The 20881-nt window shown below is 42.5% G+C and overlaps 1 protein-coding gene across 5 annotated transcripts in view; it reads right to left on the bottom strand.

Moving 5' to 3' along the window:
* Positions 1 to 20881, bottom strand: part of zcchc7 (zinc finger, CCHC domain containing 7) — a 38740-nt gene that overhangs the window by 14409 nt on the left and 3450 nt on the right. For all 5 annotated transcript variants that reach the window (XM_052084259.1, XM_052084256.1, XM_052084255.1 and 2 more), the window contains one exon: positions 20636 to 20858. In XM_052084259.1, coding sequence (XP_051940219.1) covers positions 20636 to 20858 — 223 coding nt within the window. The remainder of the gene's footprint in view (positions 1 to 20635; positions 20859 to 20881) is intronic.

Here is a 20881-nt window from a genome sequence, read left to right as displayed (position 1 = left end):
TCCGCGATTAGCTGCTTGACAGTTTTGAGCCTTTGGACAAACACGTAGCCTAGAGCCAAAATCAAATATTACACTCTTCTCGCTCTCTTTCTTTTTCTGACTCGCCGTATCCAAGCCCTTATCGCTATTCTGCTCAGCGCCGCTTCTTTGCTTTGACTCGCTCGCCTCGTTTTCTGCCTGAGTCCCGATGTGGGGCAGCATAGGGGAGTTATCAGCCCTCATCCCCGTCAAACAAATTAAAAATGACTGTTGTTTGGATGGCACTTCTTTCCACCATGACTTTCCCCTCACAAACAATATCCAACTCACTGAGTCAAGTAAAAGTAGTGCGTTAACTAAACATCCACAATTGTTAATGACCGTAATGTATTGAATTGGACATTTCCCAGATTAAGCGTGTTGTTGCTCTAATCCAGTGATTTGCAAACAGTGTGCATTAACTCATTCAGTACCAGCCAATTCTAGACCAGGTCTGAAAAGACGTTTAAAAACGTCTTTGGGAGTGAATGAGTTAAATATGGTCAAGTGTGTCATATGAAAGTATCCCACAGCACTTACTTGGTAGGAAAATTATTCTTTGAATACAAATGATGGATCTTTGTTCAAGTTTCCACGGTAGCAAAGTAGAGTGACAATTAAATGTTCTTCCAGTTGAAGGCTGAAGGTACATAAGTGTCGCACTTTTTCGAGACATTTGTTTGGCGTGCTCCTAATTAATTTTTTTAAGGATATCACAAAAGTTGTAATGCTGAAGAATGAGATCTTGAAACAATTTCTGATTGGTTCATTATTCAAGCAAAGATGCTCTACAGATACTGTATGTGAATCCGTTTAAGACACTTTCAAAGGGTAATCACAAAGAGGACAACTATTAATAACACTATTGGTAAATATGTCCATTATATCTGCACTTTAAACAGCTTTGCTTCATGATTGAAGGGGTCCTGAAACTTTTGATAATCACATTTAGATGTGCATTTCCTTTGGGTTTCTGGTCATATTGATTCCGTTTGTACCATCTGCATGTGTGGGTGGCTACATGCATCTCACTGAACGTTATCCCAGCCGACTTAGTTCTGGTCAGTTTAGCAGAGAGAAATGAACCAGGAAGCTCGGTGGTGCTCGCCTCCTGTGAACAGGTTGTGGGGCCTCAGTGGGATGTGGGCATGCATTGTTGGCGTTAAACAACTGGGATAGAGTTCATGAGTAGTTTGAAAGACGGTAGATGTTAAAAGTGTGTGCATGTACGAAGAAGTGTGTGTGTGTGTGTTTGTGTGTGTGTGTGTGCGTGCATGCGCGCGTCGACGGTGAATCAACGCAAGTCCAAAAGTGTCTCCCAGGAGGACTCCACAAATAAAGAGCAGGAAGCTTTCCCTTAATCTAAGGGCCCCCCATCTCAGCAACACACACACACACACACACACACACACACACACACACACACACACACACACACACACACACACACACATGGATAAAGGGTGAAGCTCTTTGTCACGGCCGAGGAATCAAACACATGCAAGTGGGAGGGTCAGAAGACGGGATTGGTGAAGAAAAAAGGTGTGTGGGGGTGGTGGACTTTACGTGAGGAGAAAAATATGCTAATCAACGCTGAGGGTCTGTTCAAAACCAAAATGACCTATCTGCTTGCTACGTGCTAACCCAACCCATGTGAAGGAGCTGAGGAGGCAGATGCCACCGCCGCCATGTTGGCTGCTCCTCACAAACCCTTTCAGCCAACCCAGAAGTTGGAGAGGATATTCCAGGCTAAAAGATAATTCCTCCCTCCGACAAAAGCCAATGAAAGCCCAATTATCAGATGTCTGTAATGAGATTTGAGTAGTAAATCAGTATGCAACTCTCAGCTGTAGCAAAATCTAAGGGTGACCCATTCCGATTTGGCTTATAAAATACAACTTTCCCATGATCCCATCAGCATGATGTCAGGAGACGTTCAAAACAATGGCGTCAAAGAGGGCGACACACAAGAACAGAGGGAGGGAAGATCGGGAAAGAGAAGACGACAGATGCTACCTGTCTCCCTCTTAGGTACTCTGATTACTCTGAGATGCAGTGTGTGCGTGTGTGTGTCCGTGCGTGCTGCCACTGACAACAGAACGGAAGTGTATGTGTGGCTAATGAACCACGAACTCCCGGCTCTCCTGGGGTGATGCGAACACTCGCGCACACGGTCGGGACCATCCTCGTGGGAAGTGGCCCCGACACAGTGGTTCAAAACAGCTAACCAAAGCAGGAGACAAGTCACGTCAAGATACATATCCATTCTTCAATATGGTCTCATTTAATCAACAATAGCAACCACTGCCACTAACTAACTGAAACATGAAAGCCTTTTTCCTGATCCCCCTTGCCTGTCCAGACACTTAAATGGGAATCCCAAACCAGCCCGCGCATTGTAACACACTATTGACTGGGCCCATTAACACACCAAGCAAAGCGCGTGCGCGCACACACACGCACTAGGCCAGCATGAAAGAGGGGCCCCCTCAAATGGAGGTTAAATTTGATACTGAAACGACAGGGCCGGATTAGCAAAACTATACATGACAATGGCGAGGGTTGGGATGAGTGTGGAGAATGTCTGTGTGTGCGTGAAAAGTGTTTCCTTTGTGACATCACCCCTGCCCAGCCGCATCGCCAAATGCAAGGTTAAACAAGACGAGAGGTTGGCCAACGCAAACGGCTTTCATGAGTTCTTTTTGGGGGTCTGAAAAGTCTGGCCAAGGATGTAAAAGTACAATAGGAAAGGGATAGGGGAACAAGCGAGGTTAGCGTGACCCGGGAGAAAGTACAAGAGGAGGAAATGCACAGGCACGACAACATTTATAAGAAAAAAAAAGCACAATAGAAGACTGACCAAATTAAGAAAAATGAATGTAAAAAAATCCAAAACATGGAGTGTGGACAGGTTAACGCACAGCTAACAGATCAATAGCGGGAAAAGCGATGATAGACTTAACACATTCAGTGCTAGTCGTTTTCAGACCGCCCTTTACACTAACACCTAAAAGATTTGAAATAAGATACCTGGAATATCATGTCCGGACTCTGAAAAGACGTAAATATGTTTTTAGGATTCAATGAGTTTGCATCCGAATTGTCTTCATTTCATGCTCTTTTGATCTGTCGACTGCGGTGGTGCTTTCTCGGGACACTGCAAGTTGGGCTGCAATGCACAGTGGTCCAGTTATCGGCGAGAGGCTGTTTTGGAGGGCGGGGGGCCGAGAGACCATAGCAAAAATATCCTAAAGAAGTTAGCGCTGGCATACGCAGTAACGTCAAACGGGTAGATCGCAAACAAGCAATAACCAGGAAGTTGAGTTAAGGTATTGCAAAAACTTGGTGGCAGATGATTTGATTAGATGACGCAATTCATGTATGCCAGCCTGGAATTTGCAGAAAATTAGAGACAGGCCTCAAAAATTCTGGGAGGAATATTTATATACTGACTATTTATATACTGACTAGATAAAGATACACCTTGACCAAAGTCATCTTGATCCCAAACATCTACGAAAAAGGTCAATGGAGGTCATGTTTTGGATGCTTCTGGGAAAGGCTTGCTTGTGTTTGTTAATCATGTAACACATGACAGTAGCAGCAAAATGAATTGAGAGGTGGACAGAAACATTTTGTCTGCCAATTAAATATGCAACCAAAGCAATTGGGAGATACTCCATGCTGCAACTTGATAATGACCCGAACACTCGACCTGCCGTGCAATGTTTTTATTTATTTATTTATTTATTTATTTATTTTTGGCAACTAGCTTTTAGTTCTCAATAATATTGAGAAAGTCCACTCAATTGGATCTCGCTGTACAGATTCTCTACTGACTGACGGGGACAAGAGCTGAGGTGGACTACTTCACCGGAAGCATTACTGTGGAGAGTTACGCATTGACCACCTGAGCCGGATTTTGAGGGGGACCAACTTCTCCTAAGGAGTCCTCCTGCGGCTTCATCAGAGCTCCATTATTTCCTTCGGGAGTTGGCACACATTCCATAACAGCCTTGTGTTCGATCTGCGAGGTGCTACCGTAAAAGCAGGTGCCATAACCCTGGTGGAGTTTCCCATCAGCCCATCTGATTGTCCAACACAGGCCGCTCCCCCCTCCTGTTCATGACATGCTGACTATTCACCCCCTGCCAGCCCATGACACCCCGCACCCCTTGGCCACTTACACACCATGTTGGCAGTCATGGCAGGGCAGGTGGCCAAGCTGTCAGTCAAAGCCCCATGGCCGCGTGGCAACACCATAGACACCAATTACCACGCAGCAGGGGCGCGGTCTGGCAACCGCATGGCAACCGCATGGCCCAATCACGGAGCTCATCAACAGGGACTAGAGAAGGCCAACAAAAGTCAACTGGCACATCGGTGTGAGCGTGCACACGGCATGACCAAGTTATCCAAAAGCAGCTTGCGTATCCAAAGACAGGTAGGCATTGTGTTGTTTTAATATCCGTTAGCTCACTGCAACATGAATTTCCTATTCAAAGCACTACATTTATCTCCATCTATTGGCTGATACTGACCACACAGATGTGACTCCTAACAGACTTTCACCAATCAAGCATGAGCACCTCAAAAGAAAAAAAGAAAAAAAAGAGACAGAACCCTCAATGACTCATGCCTGAAACAACAACAACTTTGGTGCTAGTTTAAAATGTGGCCACAAAACACGAATTCATAGCTTTGAAGTCATTTTTGCCCATTTGTGTATGTACTATTTTTCAATAGATTCAGCTCCAGTATGAAAATAGGTTGGAAAGTAGTGGTCAGAAAAACAAAAATGTTGATCAATGAGACATATTTCAGCACAAACCACCAATCGGACAAATGGATGAAAAAGGGTTTTAAGAAATATATGAATGCAAGTGATGTTCCCTTACCATAAGAAATAATTCAGGCTTTTATTATTATTGAAGTATTTACATTTTGTTATTTTTTTAACTCTTATTTTATTAGTATTTTTATATAACTATTTTATAGTTTAGAAAGCTAATACTGCCACTAAACTGGAGCTCTCAACATTTCTTTCAGTTTCACATTTCAAAGCAAAAAGGCCTAAAAGGCGGTTAAACTAAGAAGCACATACATTTCACGACTTAAAATTGTGCGCGTCTATATGAATCGATGTAAGTATATATATCGATCAATTAATGTGTGTGCATGTGTGTGTGTGTCAGAAAATATAATCTTCCAGACCTTCCTTGTTGTCTTTTGCAGCAAAGAACACAAATAGTGTGGCACACAATGTCTGTAAGGGGTAAAATAGTTTTTAATAAAATCAGTGAGTTGCAACCTCAATTTCATTTTGATGAATTTCCTCCTGTGGGACTGAGACAGGCAGAGGGTGAGAGCATGGAAAGGAGTGCGGGCGGGTGTGGGAAGTTGGAGTAATGGGGGGCTGGAAGGCAGAGAGAATTTTCATGATTGTTATTTTTGTTATTATACACAGCAAGAAGGGGGTTGTGGGGTGGGAGATAAACGGCAGTGGTTAATCAGAGGCATTTTGTGAAGCGCTCCATTATGGGGGCTGGTTGGGGATGTCGTCAAGGGGGTTATTTTCCAAGGATCTTTGGCCCCGGTAATTAAGCTCCATTCACTCGGCCCTGTTCCCCAAATTAAAAAATTTGTCATTAAGTGGAATTTACCATAATGCATTTTTATCTGCTGGCAGTACAGTGTGAGTGCGTCGGTTTGTGTGTAGGGTCGGGAAGTAGCAGGTGGGAGTGGGAGGGCTAAGGAAGAACCAATAACAGTCGCACACGAATACATATTGCACACACACACACACACACGCACACGCACACACACACACACAGAGATGGGGCAAATTGAAAAACTGAAATAATCCTGGACAGCACCAGTCATTCGCATGAACCAACAACACAGACATGCAAACGCATGCACACGCACACACCAACACCAACCCCCCATTTAGTCCTTTAAATCCACAGCCTCTGGGATAATTAAATAATAGCGCTTTAAAGTTTTAATTTACATGGGAGACACGCGCGCGCGCCAACGTACGCATGCACCAGGACGTCCGGTGAGATAGCCTTTGATGGAGAGAGAATGATTGAAGTAGCAGAAAGCTGCGTCTCTTAGGACTTTCTAAAACAATACAATTATTAGTCTTTAATTAGAGCGGCCCCTCTGAAGAGACGGGGGACAGAAGAACAATAGAGGATTAGAAGCACGGTTGCTAATACAGTCCTTTATTGCTTCATTCAAATACAGCTCGTGAACACAGCTGTTCTTTTCCACAAGCAATGCATTGCTTTTTGTTCGTTGTGTCATGCAGGGATCTGCCACTGTAGCCCCAATACAATATGGTAGAATTGGCACTTTAGGCTTGGAATACAGGAAAGCCAAAAACGTGGTTTGGAGAGCAGCTCACCCAAAGAAATGACGCCATCACTTAGCTGCCAGTTAGAGATCAATCAATCAATAAACGGTTAAGCGAGACCTCGCCATGAATCTTAAGCGAGTGAGCACCGCACATCTACCAGATCACTGTAACAGAAAACCTGAGGCCCTGTCTCGGGTTTAGAGGCCCCACATACAGCGCTGGCCACACTGTATTCTATTATTTTGTATTATTGGCCAAATACATGGCACGATTGTAAAGAAAATGCCACAAAGGGATGAGTTGGGTAAGAGTTAAAAAGAAAAGGGGATAAATAGAGAGACTGTAAATGATCACCATCTTTCAATGACTGAACGCATAGATTTCTGTGATAGATACTCTTGACTAGGGCTGGCTGATATGGTTGAACAGGGTATCACGATATTATTTCATATCAGTCGATACTGATCGATGCAGTATTGAATATATATTTTGTTATTCTTCAAAATAAGGACCTGGAAAAAAAGACAGACTTTACGTATTTTTATTTTAAAATAGAATATCTAATCATGAAGACGAGGTCACACAACTGTGAAAGACTGTTCAAAATTATGTAATTTATTGCCTTTTTAACGTATTTTGTTTTGTTCATTTTGATGATACAATAAGTTCAAATCAATTAAATCAACCAATCAATCAAACATCAACCATTTCCATTCTCTCCAGCCCTCTGGCCTTCCTTTCTATTACGGTACTCCCTCATGCCTTTTCTCTCCTGGTCCCGTCACACAAAGGACCAACATAATACAATACAAAGAAGAGAAACAGGCACGAGACAGTCCAATACAATTACTATTGATCACTCTCTGCTACAGGCACCAAAATCCAGTCACCTGACAAATGTTGTCCAGCCACAAAATATTGGTAGATCAAAATGTGTTTTTTGTTCACGCCAGACAGTTAACAGTGAGCACACGAAAATATTATTAAAATCCATTGCTTTGCCATTCCCTGATTCGTGGACAAGAATGTAAAAACTCACATTCCAATAAAGTTGGGTAGACTGTAAAATAAATAAACAGAATGATTTGCAAATCCGTTTCAACCTATTTTTAACTGAATACATAAACAAGGACAAGATAATGTTGAAAAGTCTAAATAATATTCACACATTTTTAATTTGATGCCTGGAGCATGTTCCAAAAAAAGCCTTCCTTTGTGTTACATCCCCTTTCCCTTTCACAACACTCAATAACCGTTTAAAAACCGAGGACACAAATTGTTGAAGCTTTGTACGTGGAATTCTTGCCCATTCTTTCATGATCCGGGGAACTCCATAATGTGCATGGCATCTTGAATGGGACACAGGTCTGGACTGCTGGCAGGCCTCACACTAGTTAAGTACGAAGCCACACTGTTGTAACACGTTCAGAATGTGGTTCATTTTCGTGCTAAAATACTGTGGAAGACGGTATGTTGCTCCTAAGCCTGTGTGTAACTTTCAGCATTAATGGTGTCTTCACAGATGTGTAAATTACCCATTCCATGGGCACTAAAAAAAAAAAAAAAAGATAAAAGATATCCTTTGTCCCACACTGGGGAAATTTACAGCCACCAGCAGCAAAAATGTGGGTAAAAAGAGGAAAAAACAAACACTGTTCAATTAAGCGCAATATAAATACAAAATGGATAAATCGCAGTGCTATTTACAATTGTTTTTTCACATCATTTAATTATTATCATTGTTGTTATTTTTTAATTCAGCAGCCTGACAGCAGTCGGTAGGAACGAGCGTCGGTATCTCTCCTTCTTGCAGCGCGGGTGTAACAGTCTTTGGCTGAAGGAGCTACCAAGTGCTGTCAGGTCGGGCTGGAGGGTGTGGGAGGGACTGGCCATCATAGCTTTTAGCTTAGTTAGCATCCTTCTGTTCCCCACCTCCTCCAGAGTGTCAAGGGAGCAACCCAGGACAGAACTGGCCTCCCTGACCAGTCGCTCCAGTCTCTTTCTGTCCCGAGCTGAGATGCTGCCTGACCAGCAGACAATGCCATAATGGATGGCCGAGGCCACCACCGAGTTATAGAAAGTCATAAGGAGCCACCCCTGAACCCCAAAAGACCTCAGCTTCCTGAGTAGGAAGAGTCGGCTCTGTCCTTTCCTAATCAGGGTGTCCGTGTTTGTAGACCAGTCCAGTTTGTTGTTCAGAAGAACACCTAGGTACTTGTAGGAGGTCACCCTCTCTATGTCCATACCCTGGATGTTCATCGGTGCTGGTGAGGACCGTTTCCTGCAGAAATCCACAACCAACTCCTTAGTTTTCCGAGGGTTGATCTGGAGGAGATTCTGCTGGCACCAGTCCACAAAGTCCTTCGTCAGTCCCCTGTACTCCCGATCGTCCCGCTCTGTAATGAGGCCAACAATCGCAGTCATGGGAGAACTTCTGAAGGTGGCAGTTTGGAGTTGGGTGTCTGAAGTCCGAGGTGTAGAGGGTGAATGGGAATGGAGCCAGAACAGTCCCCTGCGGCGCTCCAGTGCTACAGAGAAGCCTGTCCGACTCACAGCTCTGCAACCTCACGTACTGCGGCCGATTTGTGAGGTAGTCTATGATCCATGCTGTGAGATGGTGGTCCACTCCGGCGTTCTGCAGTTTGCCTCCCAGTAAGTTGGGCTGGATGGTGTTGAAGGCACTGGAGAAATCAAAGAACATGATTCTCACAGTGCTCCCAGCCTTCTCCAAGTGTGACAGCACTGAGTGGAGGAGGTAGATTATGGCGTCTTCCACGCCGATGCCAGGCTGATAGGCAAACTGCAGCGGGTCCAGTGCCGGGCTCACCAGCGATTGAAGGTGAGCGAGGACGAGTCTCTCCAGAGTCTTCATCAGGTGAGACGTCAGGGCCACCGGTCTGTAGCTGTTCAGCTCCTTAGGGTGGGGGGGTCTTGGGCACTGGGACCAGGCATTAAGTTTTCCATAGCTGTGGAGCTCTGCCCAGCTTCAGGCTCAGGTTGAACATGTGCTGGACAATGTCACACAGCTGGTCAGAGCAGGTCCTGAGGAGTCGGGAACTGATTTTGTCTGGACCTGCCGCCTTCCTCACATTCATCTTCCTCAGTTGGTTCCTCACCTGCTCTGTTGTGACGGACAGGCAGGAACCAGGTGACAGACTGGGTTGATGAGAGCTGGTCCCCAGCAGGAGAAGAAGTCCTCAGTGAGAGTGGTTGCAGTTGGTGGTGGGGGAAGGGACAGACGACTGGTCGAAACGGTTGAAAAAACGGTTCAGTCCACCTGCCCAGTCCTTGTCCTTCTCAGTCAATGTCTTTGGGCTGTCATGGCCTGAGATGGTTTTCAGGCCCCTCCAGACACCAGTGACATTGCTGGCCTGTAACTGGTCCTCCAATTTCATCCTGTATATCTTCTTCTCCTCCCTGATCTTTCTTCTCAGCCGAATCTGCACAGCCGAGAACTACCACACATTCAGAACATCACAGGTGCTGGCTTTAGAACTTTGCGCCATTAATACTCTGGTGGGTCCTTTTCCTCTTTGGCCCAGAAGACACGACATCTATGAACACTAATTACAGTATCTTGACATTATACAGGTAGGAAATGATTTCCAAATCATTGTTTTTCATTTACATTTTACACAACATCCAAACTTCATAGGAATTGGTGTTTGTACTAAAAATGTACTAAGCTGCTGTTTGCGGATGAAATTTTTTTTTGGCGGTGTTGCCAGCTGTGCAGAGTTGTTGACAGTTTGAATGAGGTCACTGCATGTGGTACTCTATCTGCTGCAAACGAGTCAGATTCTGCTGCACAATCACAGACTGACGTGTGGACTCGAGACAAACAGACCTGAGAGGGATAAAGATATTGAGGTGGAGAGACAAGATGGATACTTCAAACCGTTTCTCCATATGAACATTTGTGGCCGAAATAAAGACGTGTGAATGGCTGCACGATCCCCCAGTGAGAGATTCTCAGAATTCCATAGATACCAACATGGTCAAATACCTGTTTGCTTTATATAATTTGTTCTCTTAATACGATACATTTGCTTGTCATTGCTACGAGGGCCCGACCGTTTGATCTGATGGGACAATATTAGCTCTTTTAAAATCCCATTCAACATAATTTTCTTGTTGTTTTTTTAATACACATTACAACGAAGAACAAACATAATGATTAAAAAAACAAAGTTTTGTCAATTTTTCTCTGTGTTGTAAATTTAAACAAATAACAAATAACCAATAACTCAAGGACAAAGTAATGTAAAACAGTTAAAGTTCTGCCTATATTTCATATTGTTACGGTAAGTGTTAAGGGACAACACCAATATAAATACAAAATACATGCTTTTTTAATTGGGATCAATCGGTTCTCCGAATTTTACTCTGCCAAATATCGGAGTCGGCATTAGCCTCAAAAAATCCACAGCGCTGGCCCCCACTTACTACCTCTTATCCGAACAAGCCAGTTTGCTCTCTGCGTTGAACTCACTCTTCTCATTTAATTTTCTTCATAATATGCAGCATCCCTTTTAATTGGGCTGACCTGGAAAACTAATTTACAAAACTGGGCAGCGATGACAATGATGACAATGATATAAAGCAATGGTGCCCAGAACTTGCCCAGAAAACTAGATCTCATATGTCAATTTCAATAAATCCCATGCACATTATAATTTATTCAAGTGTCTTTGCATCAGTCCAAGTAGAAACACTCAACTTTGTTAATTATATTAGATAGTTTTGTTTGAACAGTAAACGCGCATTCAGGGACCAAGTACAATTGGGTGCTTCAACTTGTGTTGCATCACCAAAGTGCACACGGTCCAACAGAAGAATTGAAAAAAGTGTGCAAAGACAGTGGAAAGCCAAGGCGTGTTTTCAATGTATGATGCCTCACCAAGACCCAAAGTGTGAAAAGCCCTGCATATATACGCACCCACATGTGTCTTGTTGAACGACAATCAAGCGTGTGTGTGTGTGACAGTGTATCTGTTTGTATATGAGTGTGTTTGTCTGACAGCCTGTTCAGAAATACCAATGACTCAACTCCCCAACGAGCAGGTAACTATCTCCTTGGCTCTGATTTTATCCACGACAATTATTTTTTTTCCCCAACACGCCTACTTCGGCTTTTTCGTCGGCCGGCATTTCATTTAACCATAATCCGTGGGATAAAAGGGAAGCCTTTCTTTTAAATGCACTGCCGTGTGTGTATGCAGGAAAATGTCCACGAGCAAAGACTTGAATTTTATGGACACATACGATGCTTAAAAAGCTGGTGCTGGTAGAGCTGCACTGACGCTCCAAAGTCAAGTCTGTACCTGGTTTGACATACTAGGTGGATTTCTTCCCAAATCTCTCAAATTGTCGGTCCCTCATTTGGACAGATGCGACAAAACTATCTTTTTAGTGAGCCACCTCAGCGCTAAATGGACCAAAAACAAAGAAACCGAGAAAACATGATTGCAATCCTGAAAACTGGAGTAGCCTCACATACTTCGGGTTGTTTTGAATTAAACTTAAAATTAAATCTAAAAAAATAAAAAAGGGATTATCAATGCATGCTGGGGTGAAATGTGCTGGCCAGTGTCAGAAAGCGCATCCCCGGGAGCAGGACATGGGTACTGCAACAATGAAAGACCCTAAACTCACAACAAAAACAAAACAAAAATACTGCTGAAAAACAGCATTGGACTATTCCACAGTGGCCTTCCATGAGTGCTGTTCTAAAGTCTACTTTACTGTAGAAGCAGTTGAAATGCAATCTGGAGAAGGCTCCTTGCAACCCAGAGACTGCTGGAGCAGTTTGTTCACAAGGAGTGGTCCAAAATACCCACCTTCGGTGCAGATAACTCATTGAGACCTTCACAAAATTATGACTTGCATGTCAACCTTATGTCATAAGGTTATGCAAAACAATATTAAGTTAAGGACACCCTCATTTTGACTTTTTTTCAATACACCTGATTTCCATAAGTGAGTTTCCAGCATTTTTCAAATGTATGGTTATCCAGGGACAAGCCGAAAGGAGAAGAAGATTCCAGGTTAGGCTTTGGTCAGTTTCAAGAGTAGCAACCATTTGGCACATCAATTATAAAAGCAAGTAGTAACATGTGGCGAATACATTCGTAAACGACAGCTGACAAACAAGCACTCTCAACCGAGGGGCCAACATGGACATGGAAACACTGCACTGCAATTACAGCGAGTGCCAGTTAAGCCAGACCGGGCCCAGCTGGTCTGTGCCTGACGAGGCCTTTAATTAAGAGACACCAGGAGAAGTCTTGGAATGGCCAACGTGCGCACAGCGAGGAGTCTCTGGAGGGGACATAGCAACACAGGCGCGCGTGTGGAGAGGTGGGCTCCACAACTGCCAAAAATGCAACACACACATTTACACAAGCACAAGTGGAATCTTGTAAAAAAAACAAACAACACATAAAAAAAGTCCATTAAACATATGCATATGTGCGTTTACATGTGCATCTGTGTGTCTGATCTTGTGACTGCAACAAAACACTCTTCCTTTGCTGGTGGTCACGCAGAAATTTGGGTACACCAAGAAAATCGCGTTAAGGGATCCGTGACCTCTTTTGCTCACCGCCCAGCCCAACCCTCAACTTCCTTTTCCTCATTTGAAACATGCATTAATATTAATACATAAACCTCTAAAGCCCCTTGGCTTTAATGCCACAACCCCGCCCCTAAAATAAAACACCACCTAGGGCTACTAGTTAATAAAGCCCTCTTGACGACCCCTGCCGGCCCCGCAATCAAGGACGCACAGTAAGGGGAAAGTTGTCCGTACAAAACGAAAGTAGAGAAATTGATACAGTCTGTCGCCGTCACTGAACAATCACACCCCCACCCCACACCATAAATATATTTCCTATCAAGTGATTGCTCTATTAAAAGGTAAACGGTGTCAGAAATCACCTACGATACTTTTGTATCTCTCGCTTTATCACAGATGCATGACAAAAATACTGTACCTATACAATTTAAATATATTTTCAAATTGATTTACAAAAAATAGATTGTGTGCATCTCAAGGGGATTTACAGTCAATAAATCATACCCTTTTTGTACGTAAAAATGTGCCATTAAGGAGTTATAGTTGTTCCCTTTTATTTAATTTAACCTTATGCGTTTCTTCATGGGTGTTCATGTGAATGTATCACCCATGAGCTTTGGGGGACAATGTCCCCTGAGGGTTAGCTAAAAAGAGACCTCTGTGAGATATTCTGGTAAAGGGGTACAAAATATGCATAAAAAGTAAACTGCAAATAGGATCCACAATTTACTACCAATTCTGCCAGGCTACAATAATATCAAGCAAAGATTTCGCCGCGGCCCCCTGCCCAAAAAACTTTAACATGTTTAACTGTCCCACACTAAAAATAATGTAGCATTTCTGGCTACAAGGAACAAGAGAGAGACAGTGAAAGTCAGAGTTGACGAGGGCACGCTTATTGGGCTCCCCTCAGGCATGCTGCGGGGACACCGATTCACATCAGTTTCACATATGTACAAAAGGTATACAAGAATACGAGTTGATGTACCAAATAAACCTTTTCTTGAAGCTATAAACCTCAAAGTAACTGTCAACATGCATGAGAAGACAGCTGGGCTGCACTTCAATATTTTCATCTCCATTAAGTTCCTGCTGTTTATAGTAAAGAACAAAAAGCCACATAAATACAAATGAGCACCTGCAACCACAGCTGGTTCTGGTTATTTTTACTTTCCCCCCAAAAAAGACATTGTGACATTTTCATACATTATTTGACAAACATTGCTTTGAAACGGAGTGGCTTACACAATCTAGATATCAATTAATGGCAGGATTTTTTTTTTTTAGTAACGACAACTAATTCTGGGAATTATAAACACATTAAAAAATGTGAGTCAATAGGTATAGTAGAAATTAATTTCAAGGCCAATTCTGCACAAATATCTAAATATATCGTTGCGTAATTCACTCATAGCTTTAATTACAGTAGCACTCATAAATACTTACAATGTGAAGAAAAATGTAATGTGACAGCGATGGGCACCGCCACAAACTATAGCGTCATTTGGATTGAAAACCCAATTTTTCCCGCAACCACACCAGTCCGTTTGTGGCATTGTGCTTGACCTGACTAAGAGTTTTACATACGGCACCGCACAAACCGAAACCAAAATCTCAGACTTGGGATGAACCGGGTCCAACAACAGCGTAGCCGTGCACCAACTTCTTTCTCTGCAAATATTTTCCTAATTTCTATCGGACAATACACTTGGGTCTGTCCAACTACAGCATTAAAATAGACCCAAAAAATAAATTACAAAAACTAAATAGTTGTCCAGATTATTTTCATCAATGGGAAAAAATGGCAGCAAAACATAACTACATAAGAGTGAAAATATAGCGCAAGCAAAACATTATCTGTTCAGTATTTCTGAAATGAATGAAATATTCATAAATCCAGGTGTGCATTTATTTATATATCTATATTTTCATATAGAGGGTGACAACAAAATGTAAATAAAAACTGCCATTTTTTGATTAAAACGTATTTTGTATTTAAAAACGACTGGCACAAGAATGTTACCATTCTAATAGATAAATACACATTTGCTCATATAGGGTGGATACAGTATTTCATTTGCATATGCCCTGTAAAAACTGGATGATAATAAAAAAAAACTGGCACAGCATTTTCGTGTGTGTGCGCGTGTCTGTTCAAACACACTGTGTGGTAGTGTGGGTGTGGCGTTACACCTCGTGTGGCACTGGGCAGCCAAGATAAGCACTGATCCTATCCATGCCTCCCTTCTGCAGTGCCTGCCCGCCCACCCACACACAAACTCACACAGACACACACTTCTTTACACTGCCAGTTACGTGTTACTGTAATCTCATTTTAGAATACCAATGTCCAAAACATGATCACAAACACTCAGAACTGCAGCAACCAAATGCAGTGTACCCATTGCGTCTGTATTTGCACTGCAGCCTGGCACGCGAGTTAGAACCCAGAAAGTTCCAAACATACAACGGGGCTAGTAAGGAGTCAGACAGTAGATTGTGGCAAAAGAACAAAGTCAAATGCATCCCTGATAATATAAGTAGGGAAAACACCTCGAAACGTGAAAATTATGCTTCTTTCAATTCAGCGCGCGCACGCACGCACACACACAAACACACACACACAAACACATCGAGTGAGCCTCGTACAAAGTTTGGTGAGCACTTACCACAACTGGAGGGGTAAGGGGAGACAAGAGAGTGTGACCACCGAGGGAGAGAGTTGAACCACTTATTCAAAGTTTAGCTTCAGCACACTCCCCTCCTTTGCCCCAAAGTAATTCACATCTCTTAGGGTACAAGCCGGATTTTGGGGAGGTCCGGTTTTGTTCCCTCTGGTTGCCTTTGGATGCAGATTGAGCTTGCCCTGACCACTTTTACACACTTTTTCCACTCACTTTTTAGAGGAGCTAGGGGTGGAAGGAGAGGCTAAGTTAAGCAAATGGGATTTGAAAGTCATGCAGAGATGTTAAGGCTTACAAATACTATTAGGCGCACTGTGCATACTTGTTAGGCATACACACATGCACACAAACAAAAAAGGACGAGAAAAAGAAATAGGGAAATTACAAACGTGAGCATAATATTCCGTTTCAGAAACCTGCACCCACACCTGAAAACCGAAAGAAAGAAGGAATCTCGAAAACTGCCTTTGAGTAGCGGGACATATTTACATATGGTTGCATTACTTTTTGCATAGTTGAATGCCAGGAACCATCACATGGCCTCATTGGTGGTGAAAACTTGACTGGTGACCTGTACAAGGAACCCCCCCCCCCAGCCAATACAACAAACACACACACACGCACACGCGCACACACACACACACACACACGTACGCTATATACTACATTATAATGAAATATGAATAAAGCCCTTATATGACAGCTCCACAAGATACAAGCCTGTCATGACAACACAAAATCATTTCGCAACGCATTTCTGGGCCATATAATTTTAACACAATGCATATTGTGGATGTGGTTTCCAGTGATGTAGAACTGTACTGCATCATACTGAGTACTGCCTCAACAATATACTGTACGTTATACAGTAATAGAGCTCTCTGTGAGAAGCAGTGGAGATCAAGACTGTATTACACTAGAACCACAATAATAAACAGAGTTAAATTAATCACACTCTGACTGTCAATAAAAACAGGCAGAATTTTTCAAACAGCATTTGTTCTACATAGCCTATACATTGTGCAGGTTGTCAAAATGTTCTGGTCGATTGCTGAATACAGTAAATAATGTATCTTTGTGAGCATATCTTCACCCACACATAATTAACACCAGTAAACCTGCAAGTATGACATACTGTACATTCTCTCTATGTTTGAAAGCTGAAGACGTGTGTCCAGACTTTTCTTGAGTGTGGCTGAGCACTACCAGTGGTTTGCACCAAAAGCAAATGCTTTGTATTTTAAGTTGGGGCTGTGAAATTAATTTAAATGGAATCACGATTTCCATTTTGGCTTATCACGATTTTAAAATCCTTATAATCAAAGAAAACGTATTAATATGCAGCACGGTGCAGGGTATCTACAAGTTCCTAAGATTGTAGAAGTACTCTGAGTGCACCATGTTAGCGGTGCAGCAAGCGTGTGACGTGAATGTGATTCAGCCCTCCCCGAGTGTGCTTCAAGCTGTTTAATGACACCAATTGGGATAACCATAAATCTAAACACACTACAAAAAGAATTACACACACTGGATTAGTTACATTAAGTACAAGACAAGGTTTGTTTTAGAAACATCACCATTGCTAATGCTCAAGCTAATGTTAAATCCCACTGACATGCAAGCATAAAATTGACATTGGCCAACATTCACACACACATTAGAAACAATACTCAAAGCTAAGGGACATTTTCTTTCTAATGTGTGAAAAACGGGTTCTATTCATAGAGCTAATTCGCAACTTTCTTCATTTATTTCTTCTTCTACTCCGATTGTAAGGGTGTACTCCACACTGCCGCTAATGTACGCACAACAGGATCACACAGGATTTGTTTGTTTTTATGATTATTTCAGTATATTTTTATTTTCATCACATTATTTTCTGGTAGTTCCAGCTTTTATATCAAGTTCAGTTTTCAAGGATTCAAGGAATTTTGAATTACGACGCACATGAGATGAAATACGATATCTGAGGTCCCGTGTTAGCCCACTTAGTCCCAAGACTTGTGGGAAAAAAATTGAATAAACACGATCACACTGAAAAAGATATAAGGGAAATGCTTATCCACAGTTTGAATGTGTGAAAGCATTAATTGTAGCAGAATTAAAATACAGGATGCTTAAATTTCAAATTATATTTACAAGGTCATTTCACAATCGACAAAACAAATAGAGCGTCTATGAATAACGTGTTCACCGTGCAGGGATGAATGGGCATGACATCATGGCAGATTGGAGTATTGGAGCTTTGGCAGCAGAATAAATGATATAAAGTCAGTGAATAATCATTTATATTGAGCATGATTTCAATATCAATCAAAGTTAAATTTTTTTTTTTTTCTAGAATCGCCCGGCAAGACATGTTTTTCTACCTTAAGAAGAAAGTGGATATGCAAGACCACAAGTAATCTCATAAATCAATTACATTAATTAGATTTTGAATGGCCACACCAATATGCATCCTCCTCTTTCAGTAGGTATGGCATTGGAACACACACACACACACACAGTCACCAAACGAAACAATGGCATTCCATGAATGCGTCAGAAGAAGCCGTTTTATCAGAACATGGCATTTTTTCATGAAAACAAAAGCACATGAAGGATTTTTAATATAGCAAACTGTCTCTCGCGACACTTACAGCCTACCTTGAGGGACGTCAGCTCAGTGAGAATCTCAAGGATTAACACAATAATAAGCTGATTAGAAAAAGGGCTCAATGTTTTGCAAATATTTAGTTACCCAGAGAAATTACATGGAGGGAACATTAGCCTCCTGGATCCTCAATTTAATTTCATGATTAATATAGCATATAATGGCAAAAGGAGCAATTCTTCTGTGACAAATGCATCAGCTCAAGACAAATGAGGCTCGTCCATGAAATTTTCAACTTTCATTTCATTTTGGGGAGGGGGGGGGCAAAATACACCGCCCCGTCTCACTCACTTTCAGACCCCTTTCACACCCCACATGTGCAGACATGAGGTCAAGCTCCAAAGATCACAGAAAGGAGCCAGACGACACAGTGAGAAAAGGCAGCCAAAAAGGAGGGGACACCGGAGTTCCAAATTCCTCCTTTCCGCAAAAAAAGCAGGCCCAAAGTCTCAGCTACAGGCGCCCTCCTTTACAAAGCCCGTGTGCGGAAGTCAGGGAGCACTGTTGCAGAAACAGCCCAGGGAAATTCAAATGAGGAAGAAGCGGTGCAAGAGACAGAGGGAGGGAGAATGGGGGAGACAGCGAGGGAGGACAATAGTGAGGAAATTGGATGAAAGAATGAGATGGAGGCGCCGTAGGTAGCAAGGAGGGGAGTAGGTGGGACGGCGGGGTCGGCTTGGAGGGGTTGCTGAGGCTGCAGGTTAAGATAATGTGTAGATCTGAAAAGATTTGCGCCACACATTTTTATTCATTTTTTGATTACTCCCGTCCCTCCTGGCCCCCCTTACATTCTCCTTTGATGCTCTTGTCTTTCCGTTTTGTTTGTTTTTGGCATTAGCGTTACGTGTGTCTTTGTGTGCGTGCGGCACATGCATGCTGATGAGAAGTAGAATATTTTATAAACACAAATTGGCACAAGCCCACCACGTAAATATCAATACATGATGCACACAAACATACTTAAAGATGCATCAGAGAGTAAAGCAGCTGAGCCGACAGTGCAGCAAATGCAGAGCGCTTACTAATTTGCAGACAAAGATGTTACCTCAACAAAGCCAAGCCTTTTTCACTGCTCGTAAAAGATAACATTTTTTTGTGTTTCTGTTCTCCATGATGGAAGCAACGAAGCTGAGCTGGCAATTTCACCCACCTTCAAAGGCAGTGTCAGAGCCGTACCAGAGGCAGGACGACAGTTATGTGCCGGAAAATTGTGCAATACCTGGACAGGAGTTTGGCATTCAAGACCTGACACTCACCTTTCATTCTGAGTGGCTGCTGTGTTGAACAGACCGTGGTCTCTATGTTAAAGGCCCGATTATAAAATGACACATGTGGCTTGTATCATAGCTGCATGCTGTCTGATGGTTGTTACAAACCAGGACGTGTCAAAATTGCTCAAGAATTCAAGGAGTTATAATGAACTTGGCACAAACACACCAACGGTGGCAGTGATATACTGTACACGTCATCAACCAGCCAAGGCTTGCTTTAGCTGATGTCTATGGTCTCAGCAGCTACCTAGTAGCTAACAAGTAGCATGCAGGCTAACCCATCCAGCATTCAGGATGTTTGCCGTGAGGACTTATTACCACTATTCTACAAGACCAAAGTGTGCAATAACCGACACAGATTCTAGCATTGGCCACAATGAAATGTGAGATTCTATTTAAGGAAAGCCATTTGAAAATAAAAAGAACAACTATTCCACAGTGTCTGTTGATTATATTAAAATGTTTCCAAATTGAATGTCGGGCTTTGTAAAACGCTTTAGGCACCAGATAGCGCAGATCAAACGCTACATAAGTCTTCTTCTTACATCTCATGTTTAAGGCAAGTTATTTTTTTCCACCAAGTACGTATGTTTTGTCCATGGATCTATGTCATATTCAGTTACGAATCTAATCGGAAGTCAGCAGCACTATTGGTGAATTGCAATTTTAGGAGTGAGTCTATCCACCAGTCAAGAAGAAGTATTTTATATGCCTCAACAGAAGGTAGCGCTTATGATATCATGCATCTAATTATACGAAAAGGGATTCATGAATTCATTGTGCCCACCGTTTGCCATAAATGCTGAATAAAGTTGTGTCATATTTTCTGAATGAGCCGGGCCACATACAACCAGAAATGGATCTAAAGAGTCAAGACAGGGATGGACAAGTGGCGGGCCTTTGAATAATTTCCGCTCCGCATAAAAATAAATAAATAACTGAATAAATACTGGTCCTATGTAGCCCTCCCTGGAGCACCGATGAAAAATTCTGGCCTCCTTAAACATTTAAGTTGCTCATTCCTGTTTTAAGAAGAAACAACGAGTAGTTAAACACAAACACACACACCTGCATTGCTGTCACTCCCGCCTTCCAGATTGAGTGAAATGCATTGGTCTCCATCTTCGTTCCCTTGACCCAGGATCATCCATTTTTCCACAACATCCGAATGGGAGGAGTTGGATGAAAGGGATAAATCTGAATCAGATTTGTACTCCAACTCAGAATCAGATTGGGAGGCGCTTGAATCCAAAGTCACTGGAGTGATGACATCCACCTTTCTATGTGGTGTCTATTTAAAAAAAAATAAAATAA

The sequence above is a fragment of the Hippocampus zosterae genome, chromosome 13 (assembly GCF_025434085.1).
Source record: "Hippocampus zosterae strain Florida chromosome 13, ASM2543408v3, whole genome shotgun sequence".
NCBI lineage: Eukaryota > Metazoa > Chordata > Actinopteri > Syngnathiformes > Syngnathidae > Hippocampus > Hippocampus zosterae.
Note: the sequence above shows the minus strand (reverse complement) of the source record. Positions and strands in the feature narration are given on the sequence as shown.